The 13,170-nt window shown below is 36.6% G+C and overlaps 1 protein-coding gene across 1 annotated transcript in view; it reads left to right on the plus strand.

Annotated features, from left to right (window-relative positions):
* The window catches only part of ADGRG7 (adhesion G protein-coupled receptor G7), a 69,128-nt gene that overhangs the window by 18,254 nt on the left and 37,704 nt on the right, over positions 1-13,170 (plus strand). The window contains exons 2-6 of the mRNA XM_020287821.2: positions 2,694-2,807; positions 3,809-3,913; positions 6,840-6,952; positions 9,258-9,407; positions 10,734-10,837. Of these exons, the coding sequence (XP_020143410.2) occupies positions 2,694-2,807; positions 3,809-3,913; positions 6,840-6,952; positions 9,258-9,407; positions 10,734-10,837 (586 nt within the window). The remainder of the gene's footprint in view (positions 1-2,693; positions 2,808-3,808; positions 3,914-6,839; positions 6,953-9,257; positions 9,408-10,733; positions 10,838-13,170) is intronic.

Here is a 13,170-nt window from a genome sequence, read left to right on the forward strand (position 1 = left end):
TCTATGTCCAGATGTACTAATTTTTTTTTAGCATCCACTTATGAGTAAGAACATTAGATATTTGGCTTTCTGTGCTTGGATTGTTTCACTTAGGATAATGGCTTCCAGTTCCATCCATAGTGCTGCAAAAGAAATGATTTCATTGTGTGTTTTTTTTTTCTTGTGGCGGAATAGTACTCTATTGTATAAATATACCACATTTTTTTATCCATTCCTCCATTGATGGATACTTAGGTTGATTCTATATCTTTGCTATTGTGAATAGCACTGTGATAAACATGGATGCAGGTATCTTTTTGCTATATTGATTTGTTTTCCTTTGGGTAGATATTCAGTAGTGGGATTGCTGGATCAAATTGTAATTCTATTTTTGGTTCCTTGAGAAATCTTTATACTGTTTTGCATAAAGGCTGTACTAATCTACATTCTCACCAACAGTGTATTAGAGTTCTCTTTTCTCTACAGCCTCACCAACATCTGTTATTTTTTGTCTTTTTAATAACAGCTTATGTGTATTTTTTAAAAGATCAACTGGCCATATGTGTTTTATCTATTTTTAAACTCTTTATTCTTTGTCATTGATATATTTGCCTGTCTTTATACTGATTCTATCCTGTCTTTATTGCTATGGCTTTATAGTAAGTCATACAATTAGCAAAGTGAGCCATTCAACTGTGGTCTTTTAAAAGTTTCTTTTGGTTTTTCTAAGTCTTTTGAATGTCCATAAAAAGTTTAAATCAGCTCATTAATTTCTACAAAAACCCCATCTTTTGTTTTTGTATTTTGGCTGTATCAATTTGGGCAGAATAGACCCCTTAACGACTTTGAGACTTCAATCCATCCACTCATGATATATATTTCCATTTATTTAGATCTTTTAAAATTTCTCTCAACAGTGAGGTCTTTTCTTATACTGTCTTTGTCAGATCTTGATATCAGGGTTATCTTAGCACTATGAAATAATTTGGGAAGTTTCTTCCTTTGTCTCTTTTCTGAAAGCATTTTTTAAGATTGATATTATTTCTTTCCTAATTCACACATAAAACTATCTGGGCTGATAGTTGGTTGCTTTCAGGATTTTCTTCTTATCTTTGAGTTTCAGCAGTTTTACCATGATGTATCTATGTGTGGTTTTCCTTATATTAAATATTTATTTTTTTGTGATTTGCCTAGCAGCTTGAATCTATAACCTAAAGTTCTTAATCAAATTTGAGGAATTTTAATCACTATTTTAAAAGATATTTTATCTTCCCTTTTTCTTCTCTTCTCCCCTTTTGGGACTCCAATTGCACATATGTTATACTAAATAATATTGTCCTATAGATCTCTGAAGGTCTGTTTATTTTTTTTCCCATCTTTCTTTCTACCCAGATTTGAGGGTTATTCATACACAGGTTTTAAGCTTCCTTTCTACATGGCTCCTGCCATTCTGAGATATCCTCCTTCAATTCCAAGTTGCTCTAGTAGCCCCAACATATTCCTCTCACACCTTCATCCCTTAAGACTGTGGCTTTCAGCCACTTCTATCATACAGCCTGGGTAGTGCCCTGAGAGGAGAGACTGTGTAAACTTGGAATACCATTTATTTTCTGTTTTTCATTGCTGTCCAGTGCCTTCAGGTTAGCTTTTATTAAAAAACAAACAAACAAACAAACAAAAACTTTTGTGCAGAGATTAAAATGATTATATATGGAAGGGTTAATATGGTACAATTTACTCCATCATTATTGGAACTGGAACTCTGCCTTCTATATTCTTAAGCTTAGTTAATTTGTTCACCATCCACTCTGTTTTCCAATTTAGAGACTCCACTGTCCTCGACTCAAAATAACCAGTCATTAGGTCCTAACAATCCTTTCTCAGATATAAGTTCTACCTCTATGGATACTAACTTCCCCAGAGCCACTGCTTTAGTCCTATTCCTCATTCAACTGGCTCTCCTTGCCTCCTAGCCTCATTCACTTCCTAAACTTCTTGAGGTATCTTCCTTAAAAACATAGCTTATTATGCCACTCCCTTGTTTTAAGACCCCTGTACAGTTCCCTCAGGATTAAATCTCCTTGGCTTGGTCTATAAAGCTCCTCAAAATCCAATCTCTGTCCTGCTGTTGTTCCAAAGAACCAATGCTATATGATAAACTCTTCTCGGTTCCTTGGACACATAAGAACTTCCCATGTTTTTGTGATTTTTACACTTTGTATCCTACAATTGGGTCACCCATTTTCATTTGGCTTTTGTAGATTTAATCTTAGAATCCAATTCAAATATGTTCTCTTTGGAAAGTCTTCCCTGACTGGGCTACCTCTGTCTTCAATATCTTGCCCTGGTGTTCTTACAGTACTTATATGTCTTGTTGACTTTATTGATCTATCTATTTCTATTTATTAGATCTATCTATTACCTATCCACTATCTGTATCATCTCCTCTTTCTCAGAGGGCTTTAATGTCCTTGGGCAAAGTGTTATGTGTTTCAGATATGTCTTTTTTGGTGTCCATAACATCTAGTAAGCATTATACATCCTGTGCAGATTCTCAGTGGATATGTTTGTTGATGACGATATTAAAAAGGATATTTCTCAGCAATGATACTCAAAACAGTGGTTTTACATATAGAAATTAAATGGCTACAGGCATGAAAGGAGGAACTAATCAGCCAGTTCACATACTATTCTGTTATTTATTGTTTCCTTAGACACATTTGCTCCCCCATCAAGCACCCCTACAGAGTTCTGCAGGAATGGTGGAACCTGGGAAAATGGCAGATGTGTCTGTACAGAAGAGTGGAAAGGACTGAGATGTACAATTGGTAAGTTACTGGGGTGTGAGGCTTAGGTGACTCTTGTGTTAATAAGAAGAGTGGCAAGGCTTCTGGAAGCTTCAGTTAATGATTACAGAAACAGTAGACATAATAATGATGGTTCAAGATGTTTTTATCAGTTCAATAGTAAAAGCCGAGTTTTCTTCTTGGGCTTTTTACCTATACCTTCACTGTTCCTTGTCTGTTTTCTGACTATCCAGTTTCTCTGCAAACTCACAGTTGTGTTTTCTTCTGGCTGCAATGTCTAATCTAGGGCAATGGTAATATTCTCTCAGGTTCTTTCAATTGGTGATATGCCATATTACCTATTTCAAATATCATTATTGTATCACTATTTAAAGTTCCTGAAATTAAGATGCATCTTCCTATCCAAGTATATACTTTAATTACATTTTTTGTCTTTTCTTCCTTTTCCTTGAAAAATTGTTACTAATTTAGTCATTTGATCTCAATCAATGCTGTCTCCGAACAAAAGTTCAAGGGCATTTCTTGATCTGAAGTGTGCTTCACAACACTCTGCATAATTCATGCTTTCTGCTTAGGATCTGGAGCCCTGGAAGTCCACTCCTGTCATTTCCTAGGCTCCTACCAGCCAGTATATTATACACACCCCATGACTGCTGGCCTCTTAGCTTTGACCCATATTCTCATGACACCGCTGTAGGCTCTATATTTTTAATTTTCAAGATTCCACCTAGTCTGATACACCCTTCTTGCTGATATGTTAATGCTCACATTCCACCTATACCCAGATATGTATTGTACACATTTTAACTGGAGTCTATTATCTAACATATTAGTTTTTCTAATGACAGTAACTTAAGCAGAGAGGAAAGTATTGAAGTTACTCACAGGCCAGTGTGTTCTGTTAACCTTCTATTACCCTTCCAATTGCACTGCAGAGGTTCTGAACTTTGACTTTCATCTGTTTTCAACTTGAAAAAGAAAAGTATAATTTATAATGAAAAAATATTTTTTTTCCATTACAGCTAATTTCTGTGAAAATAGTACCTCTATGGGTTTCAGTTTTTCCAGAATTCCAGTGGGCAGATATGGACCTTCCTTGGAAACATGTGGCAAGGATACACCAAATGGTATGTGTTTTTCCAAACATCTTTTCTATTTAGGCATAAAAATCGTCATGCTTTGTCATACTTATTGTTGCTCCAAGTACTGTGAGACCCCTGGAAGAGGCAGCAAGGACTTGGCTCCCATTCATGATGCCAATGTTTAAAGTTTAGGGTGGTACTTTACCTAATCCTAATTTTCCTACAAACCTCAGCAGGGATCAGTTGTTTGTGAATTCTTCTTAATTTTCTTAATTGTTTTATTTTTCCAGCTTACTCTGTCTCCTAGAGTTTGATCAGGTTCACATTTGCTCTTTGAGTTATATAACTTGTTTCAACTTTTGCTATTAGCCTAGATTACAGACTTATACCACCTTCACCATCAGACTTCATCTTTTCAGGTAGAGATGCACTGTTAAGTCTATCTGCAGTTGGTGGTCCTACATCTTCTTTTTGGTCATGTTAGTTATCCATCTTGGAACATTTTCTAGCTTCATTCTACCTTTCTTGAACATGACCACCTTTCTTACATAGAGCCATTCCAAGCTTAAAGGAGCAAATAATATTTTATATTTTTAGTATGTTCCCTGATAATATCTAGGATTTAGATGACTTATTTCAGTGGCACATTGGGTAATACCTTCTGAGAAATGGCCTTTAGAAATTCAAGGATCCCTTTCTTGATAGCTAGAGCCTCTTATTCCATATAATTTTCTCAAAAAGTTTTACCCGTCCCTTGTCTACATTGACTTTCATCTGATCAATCCTACCTCTCACATCTTTCTATAGGTAATTCCCCATTTTCTACAGTACTGGATACCTCAAGAATATAGCCAATTTTAGGTCATTTACAAAAACAATAGAACTGATGTCAGTAATGATCCTGGGGAGAATGTCACATTTTATTTAGATATTTTTGTATATGTCAAGGCCTTTTTGAAACACTGAATAAATTACATGAAATGCTTTCTCATATGCTTCTTTATTTATTCTAAGAGATTATGTAGATCTGCATTCCATTTGTAGAATCCAAATTGCTTCTACCCACATACATCAAGATACTACTCATCTTTACATAGGTTCTTCCAGCATCTTGATTAAGAGTTCAGAGGGTAAAAGGGAAGGTTCAGTCATATTGGTACTTAGTACATGTACCGTATATGTAATACTATACTATATGGTATGCAGTGGGTACCTATTATCTTAATTTCATATGTCTTATATGTTTTATATATTTCATAATGATTTATAAAACAGATACAACTTACAAAACATAACTGTGTGCTACTGAACACACAGAAACAAAACATAACTGTGTGCTAGGGAAGGGTAAAAGTGTCAATAATATACCCATGAAGGGTTATTACACTTGATTGATATATATTACTTTTGGGGGATGACAGAATCACCATCTTTCCTTTGGATATTTATTTTTCTTTTCTGAACAGCTATTACTAAAACATATTTATATATTTGCCTTTGAATTTCAGACTGAGCTAATATAATTTTACAGATCTAACTGTTGGCAAATTAACTTTCAGTTTTAAGAATTACTTCTAATTACTCAATTTTATATAGCAAATGATCAAAATGCTTTTCAATTATTTTTAAGTAGGGATATTTATACTTGTAGGTAACACTGAGGAAAAAATGAACTGCTGAACTTGACATATGGCCACTTAAAAGTTATTTATATCCTATATATATATGTTAGAAATTTTCATTATGTCATGGAGTAAAGGTGGATACATAATGAGTGACATGTGCACCATCTGGGGGATGGTCATACTGGAAAATCAGACTTGTGGGGGGAGGGGGGAAAGGGCATTTATTGAAACCTTAAAATCTGTACCCCCATAATATGCCAAAATAAAAAAAAATAAATTAAAGGTGACTCCAATCTTCTACTTTAAGTGTTGTTGAAGTAATCTCTAGTTTTATTGTTTCTAGTTGTTGCCCCAAGAAATAGCCGCTCAAAGCTGGTCTTGAGGAAAAATTTACCTTCTGGCCAGCTGTTCTGCTAATTATGATTATATCTATAGAAGCTACTTAAGTATTAGCTGTAAGAGGACAGGGAGGTAGGGAGGCTCAAGTGATAATCCTAGGAAATAAACCAAATGACCCAGCCAGCATTTATTGAGAACCAACCAAACATCGAATAGATGTTTGCAATACAGTAGAACTGGTTGCCTTTCAGGTGTTACCCAGATTTGCATAAGGAAGGAAAGATCAACATATAATTCAATATCTAGTAGAAATTTTTCATATGGTTCCAGTCTCTTAGCTTAGTATCCCCCCATCATTTCCAATTCAAAGCTATTATGTCCCTAATTGTTAGAAGGTAAACTTGCTTACAGACATCAAAAGAAAGAAATAGACAAATAAATGGTCTTCTGAATTCCAGATTTAAAAATCAAGACAAGTGGTATCTGCCTAAAATATTCTCGTAGTAACTGTCTGATCTGCTTTTCTATTCCCATGTACCGGACCATCCTAAACTTGGCCTAAAAGAATAATGATTTAGATTTCTCTCAGTTCTGTGGTTGGCCAGTTTGGTTGTGCTGGAAGGTCCAAAACAACCTCACTCACATTTCTGGAGCATGAGTTCTGGCCCTTGGCTGGAGGCCTCTGTTTTCCCCCATATGGCCTCTCATCTTCCAGTAGGTTAGACCTGCCTCTTTGCATGACAGTCTCGGGACAGCATTCCAAGAGGGTGAAGCCTGAAACTTCAAGGCTTCTTGAGCTGTAGGCTCACATTTCTGCCATGTTCTGTTGGTCAAAGTGAGTCACAAAGTGAGTCACGAGGCCAGGCTCGGGGAGTAGAAAAATAGAGCTTACCTATTGATGGGAGGGGCAGCAGAGTTACATTGCAAAAGGACATGTATACAGGTGCAGGTGGTTGCTGTGGTCATTTGCAAACACCGTTATCTTTTTAATTTTCTTTTTATGAAAGCGGGCAATCCAATGGCAACCCGGCTGTGCGGTCTCTCTGAATATGGAGAGATACAATTACAAAATGTGACATTAGGAAATTGCAATGAAAATCTGGAAACTCTGGAAAAGCAGGTATGTCACATGGTCCACATGATGGGCAACTGGGAGAAGTTCTTACTCTGTGTAAAGTCTCTGTTCTTCAGATACCTGATGGTCAAATAGATGCTTTTTAAATTTTCCAATTAGAAATAACAAAAACTAGTGACTATAACTATTATTATTTTTAAGTTGACATCTGTTTATGAAAAAGGACAGTTGAATATATTTGTTCAGCAAATTTCAGCAAGTGAAAATCTATAGCACATCTTAAATGGCCTCATCTTTGTAGACCAGTGAAGTTTTGACTGAAAATAAATCCCTGACATTTGAGACCAAAGGAAGGTGTTTTGATGGTCTCCCAAATCAGAATGAAAAGAAAAAAAGTATAACCAAAGACCCTTTGAGACAGGAGGAAACTCCAAACCTGATGCTGGTCTCAGGGCTGTATCCATGAGTAGGTGAAATGAAGTACATCTGACTAGATATTTTTTCATGCAGATTAAGTTATTTTGACTAAGCATGTATGCATGGAAGAGCTAACACTATAGGCTGAGCAAGGGTAGGAAGAGGCAATATACCTTTATGTAGGTGCTTTAATGTGCAGACATGTGACATATGTTATCTCATTTAATCCTTATAAAGCTTCTGTGAGTTGAATTTTATTCCCATATTATAATTATGGCTAAAAACACTATTAGTAATTGCTAAGCACTTACATGCCAAGTGTTGTGCTGGACATTTTACTTATGTTATTGGTTCATCATATTTAATTCTTATAACACCAAAGATAGGTATTAATGTTTATTAATAAATAAATAATTTTATATTTAATAAATTAATAATATTTAATAAATTAATCATTTTATATTTTATGAGGAAAATGTGGATCTGAAGGCGAAGTCTTTTGTCAAGTGACTACAGCCAAAATGTGATGGAGCTTATCTTGGTTATAAAGTCCACACTGTATACACTGGTTCCCTAATCCCAGATGAGCAGGGTGGGAGTAAGGCGAGGGTGGGAGTTGGGGTGTGGAGGTGGCTCCCAATCACACAGACTGGAGGAAAGATGGCAGACTCTGGAGTCTGACAAACCAGTGTTAGACTCTTAGCTCTGCTGCTTCCAAGCTGTGTGAAACTTCACATCTCTTGAGACTTTAAATGGGGCTGAGGGTGCTCAACTCATGATGTCATTTTTTGTTTCTTTGTTTTTGTTTTATCTTTTTTGATTTTTTGAGACAGAGTCTCGCTCTATTGCCCAGTCTGGAGACCAGTGGCACAATCGTAGCTCACTGCAACTTCAAACTCCTGGGCTCAAGTGATCTTCCCACCTCAGCCTCCTGAGTAGCTAGGAATACAGGTGCATGCCACCACACCTGGCTGACTTTTTAGTTTTTGCAGAGACAGGATCTCACTATGTTTAGGCCAGTCTTGAACTCCTGCTTTCAAGCAATTCTCCGACCTTGGGCTCCCAAAGTGCTGTGATTACAGGTGTGAGCCATTGTGCCCACCCTATAATGTTGTTTTGCTTATTAAATGTGATAACATCTGTAAACATCTACGGAAGTGCCTAGCACATACTAAGGACTTGGCTATTAAATAAGAAAGTTATTTGTTTCTGACTACTGATTGGATATTGTTTCTGACTCTTCCCCAAGTGTGACTAGCCTGTGACATTAGTTTGATTTTTGAAAGGATGCTGCCATCTAGTGAAAACTAAGGCTCTCCCCCATACACACACATTGACACCCAGCTCTACAACTGACAATATGGATTAGCCTCACAACAGAGTCTGGGGACCACCTGGCACCTGAAGAGGTTGCCCTGGCTAGTGCTTCCCAAATTATCTGTGATGAAAAACCAGTTAAAAATATTTCCAACCCATTGTAGACCAATAATTTTGTAAAATATAATATAATAAAAATAAACTACTAGAAAAATGAAAAGAAAAAGATATATAAAATACAAACCAAATTTTTAAAATTATTAGATTCAACAGCATAAAATTCCTGTGAAAATATTTGACCACTGACTTTCAGTTTCTGTGCTTATCACTCTATGGACGTTGTGACAAACAGTGAACTAACACTGGTCCCTGGACACACTTTGAGTAGCTCCAATCTAGGGAGAGCAGCCCATAATAGTTAATCAATCCTGGCAGACAGTAAAGGCTGGGAAAACCACTGGCCTGCATATACTTTGAGGCAGACACGAAAAACTGGGGGGATGTGATGTTTAGGAGATTGAAACTCAGCTAGTTCCAGCTTATTCACCTGCAGTCACTTGCAAAATGTTTAGATATAAACCTAGTTGTTTTTTTTTTTTTTTTAACTTTTAAACAGGTAGACAGTTCTACGGCAAGCTTGGATAGTATTTCTACTGAAGCCCAGGTTTTAACATCTAATGCCGATAAATTAACCGCTGAGAACATCACTTCTGCTACTAAAGTGGTTGGACAGATCTTCAACACATCTAAAAATGCTTCACCTGAGGTAAAACTCACAGACTTTTTTTTTTAAAGAAGGCAGTTAGAAAACAAATACAGACATCCTAAACACCACTCCCTATTCCATGAAATATGGATTTGGACATGGTTTAGGTGGCTTAAAACCATTTTGCAGAGCAGCCCTTGTGACAGATACTCAAAGAAATACAAAAGGGCTTCTTGTCCAAATATTTTCTTTCAGGGCATTCATAATGAGCATTATTATATTAAATCTGGGAAGTCCTGGAGTAAATAAATCTATATCACCTTATTAATATGCTTCCCAATTGCATTTGTCCTTATCATCCCTATTCTATTGTAAGTAAATAGTGTTTCAAGGAACTTATTTTGGAACATGCTATTTTAAACTGTGATCTCTTCCTGTTAAGCATTTGCATTTTGGTCTTGTTTACATTTCTGATATTATAACCTGCTAAACTCTGGTACCTGAAAACAAGGAATTATATGCAACATTTACCAATTGGTATAGCTTGGGTATGGTCAAGCTATAAGGGATATAAGCAGGGCTATAAACCACCAAATATGGACTTGACCCAGTATCTACAAGTTGAATATCAGCTTGTAGAAAATAGCTGAAAATAGCTTGTAGAAAATAGCTGAAAATAGCTACTCCTTTCTTCCATTCCCTTTAAATGTCTTATTTTTTGAAAAAATATTTTATGTTCCCCTAGGTCCTTTGTGAAAGTAGGTGGGATTCAAGTCATAAGTTAATAAAAATGAGATAGAAAGAGAAAAATATTGACCACCAAGTGTAGAATTTATGGAAGAGTTAGCCAGGAAAGACAGAAGGGCTCAATATTCTCAAAGAGGGCAGTTAAATAGTGATCAAATGCCAAGTGATCATCTTTCTGACATACTCCTGAGTTTTTGATTGTAAGAAAATGAAAAATAATTTTACTAGGTCTAATAGTTAATAAAAATAATAGTTATACTAAGTATAACTAAGTCATGCTAAGTATTAACAACCAGAACATTGCACTCTTCTTATTTTGCTACTGCTTCTGTATTCAAGCATTTGCCTTAGTGTTCTTCAGGGTGTGGTGAGGGTTCTATGAAAGGTCTTGCTATGAGGTTGAATTCAGGAACCTAAGCCTCCTAAATTGACTACCTTGATTTACATTTGCATTTTGCCTTATCTTGATTCTCTCTGCTGTCTCATGTAGATCAAGAACTAAACCTTTAATTTTGTAAAGTAATTGCTTCTAGACTATCATACCAATGGTGCCACTTGCTACTATAATAACTTATGATGACGATGATGATGGTAATATGTATGTGTCTTCTATGATGATTGGCACCTTCTCCTTGGCAGGCAAAAAAAATTGCTGTAACAACAGTGAGTCAACTTCTAGATGTCAAAGAAGAAGTTTTTCAAAGAGCTGCTGCCGCTGATGATGATGATAATACCTTTACAACGTAAGCACAATTTTAATTTGGAAAGAAAACTTGATAAAGTGCTGTTTACTCTCCCCAGTTAAAGAATTAAGGGGAGGTGCTTTTTATTTCTCTCATGGATGTAGTAACTGGCTCATTCCTCTAGAATGCAGACAGATGAAGTGGTATGTGTTGCCTCCTGGCTCCAGGGGTGGTTGTGGCCTGGGAGATAGAGAGTAACTGGGATTAGATTAGAATTTGTTTTCCCAGCCTTAGTTTGTCACGGCCAAGAGGCAACCTCTGTGCAGGGCAGGACCTCTTCCAATTCCCTTCTCCATGCACACAGCTGCAGGGAACAGCTCACTCTGCAGGACATGCTGCCAGCCTGTAAACCACACCTCAGCTCTCTCTTCCCAAGACCATGGTGTATTTTGGTTAAGCTTTCTTTAGCTTTCCCAACACTATTTGGAAAAAAAAAAAAAAAAAAAACAATAATCCAACTCTCTCCATTTTCTCTTTTCTTGACCCCTATGTTCTGAATTACTTTGGGTTGTATATTTAAACTAAAACTCATGTACTTTTTATTCATAGAGGCTTCTCACTAGGATTCACTGTATTTTTACCTAATATGGTTTTTAAAACCCTTTTTAAATTTAAGTAAACACGTATACTCATTATAGAAAAATAAGAAAATATGTAGATTAGCGAAATTTTTAAATTTATTGTAACTTTAGTTACAAAAAACCTGTTGGCATATATTTTAAATTTTTTCTCTGTGTGTATGTGTATATGTACACACATATATAAAACATACTGTATTTATTCATAACACACTTTTTTCACTTAATACCTTACAAAAATCTTTTTTATATAAACATTTATTATATAAATACCTATACATCTACACCATAATTTTAGGTTACTGCACACTATGAATAAACATTTATTTAACCAATTCCCTGCTGCTAGACATTTAGATTGCTTAAAAGTCTTTTAATATTATGAGCAATCAATATTCTTATACATCATCTTTATTTGCAGGACCCATTATTTCCTCAGGAGAAATTCCTAGAAGTAGTTCTCAGTTTCCTAATGATTATATCCAGTACCTCTTTAGTGTTGAATCCTCAAAGTAGAAAAAGCACAAAGGCACATAGTAGAGCACTCAAAAGACTGTAATTCTGAGAGGTGATGATGGAAGTTGTGTGAACACTTTACTGGTATAGTTTTTGACTTCAGATTTTCAACAGGAGCCTGGGCCCTTCTCACGGGGAGTGTGGATGCCCGTCACTTTTCCTGAAGTAGGAGAAGAAAGTGGCTGTGGGCCCTGCATGGAGGTTGCCTCTTGGCCATGACAACTAAGGCTAGAAAATCAGCTCTAATCTAAATCATCTCATTCACTCTCTAGCTCCAAGGCCACAACCAACCCTGGAGCCAGGAAACAACATATAGCACTTCATCTGTGAACACGGAGGCCGGCTGAAAGCCAGAGTGGGCTCCCTGCAGAGTTGGAGGCTTCGTGTTCGCAGAGTATAGCTAGAGGAAAAGGGGAGTAGTGCATGTTTTTGGTGAGAAAACTGAAGGAAGAGAAGTAGAATTTGGCTGAGGACATCTCAGGTCACAATGCAGATGGGGACACTTTCTTCACAATAAACAATTAAGAATTTTAGTAGCTCAAGATATAGAGGAAAAAACAATTCTGTGTGATTTGTCTGTATTATATGATACAAATGGCTTCAGAGGAGGTAGTTAGAGAATAAATAAAAATGTAAAATATAGAACACATTGAACTATGAAAAGTTATAACCACATTCTATCCCTCCTTCCTCCTACTCTGACTTCTAGCCCATATATCTATTTTCCATGGACTATCAATTTACCCTCTACCATGTGATCTTTCCTTTATTCCCTTAGACAAGGCTTTCACCTGCCTGTAGCCCCCCAAGTCAGGTCACCAACCCCTTAGCTCTTATCGGGAGAATATGCTTGATGAGCTTCCAACAGAGGTCACCTCCCACGATACTCTCTCTACAGGGAAATAAATTAATATTTGCTCAGGGAAACCCTCACTTTCCAAACTCCATCCTTTGAACCAAGGCTAGGTGCATGGTCTCCTGACAGCCATCTCCCTTTGTCATCCATCTTACTTTGACTTCTTGCATTCACAGTTTCCTCTTTGTGTCCTTCAGCTATTTCCCTTACAAGGAGAAGTGGAGAGTGTGATAATAAAAGAGAGAAGAGTAGCAGGAGAGAAAGACTCCACAGCAGCTTCAGTCACCTCAAGCGGTCATAGTAAAGTTCTCTAGCACCCATTCTCTTTTTCTAAAGTGGGAAGAGGCAGAATGGTAAAGTGTCCAGAGCTCTGGAGCTGTGGA

Source organism: Microcebus murinus, chromosome 1 (assembly GCF_040939455.1).
Source record: "Microcebus murinus isolate Inina chromosome 1, M.murinus_Inina_mat1.0, whole genome shotgun sequence".
Lineage (NCBI taxonomy): Eukaryota > Metazoa > Chordata > Mammalia > Primates > Cheirogaleidae > Microcebus > Microcebus murinus.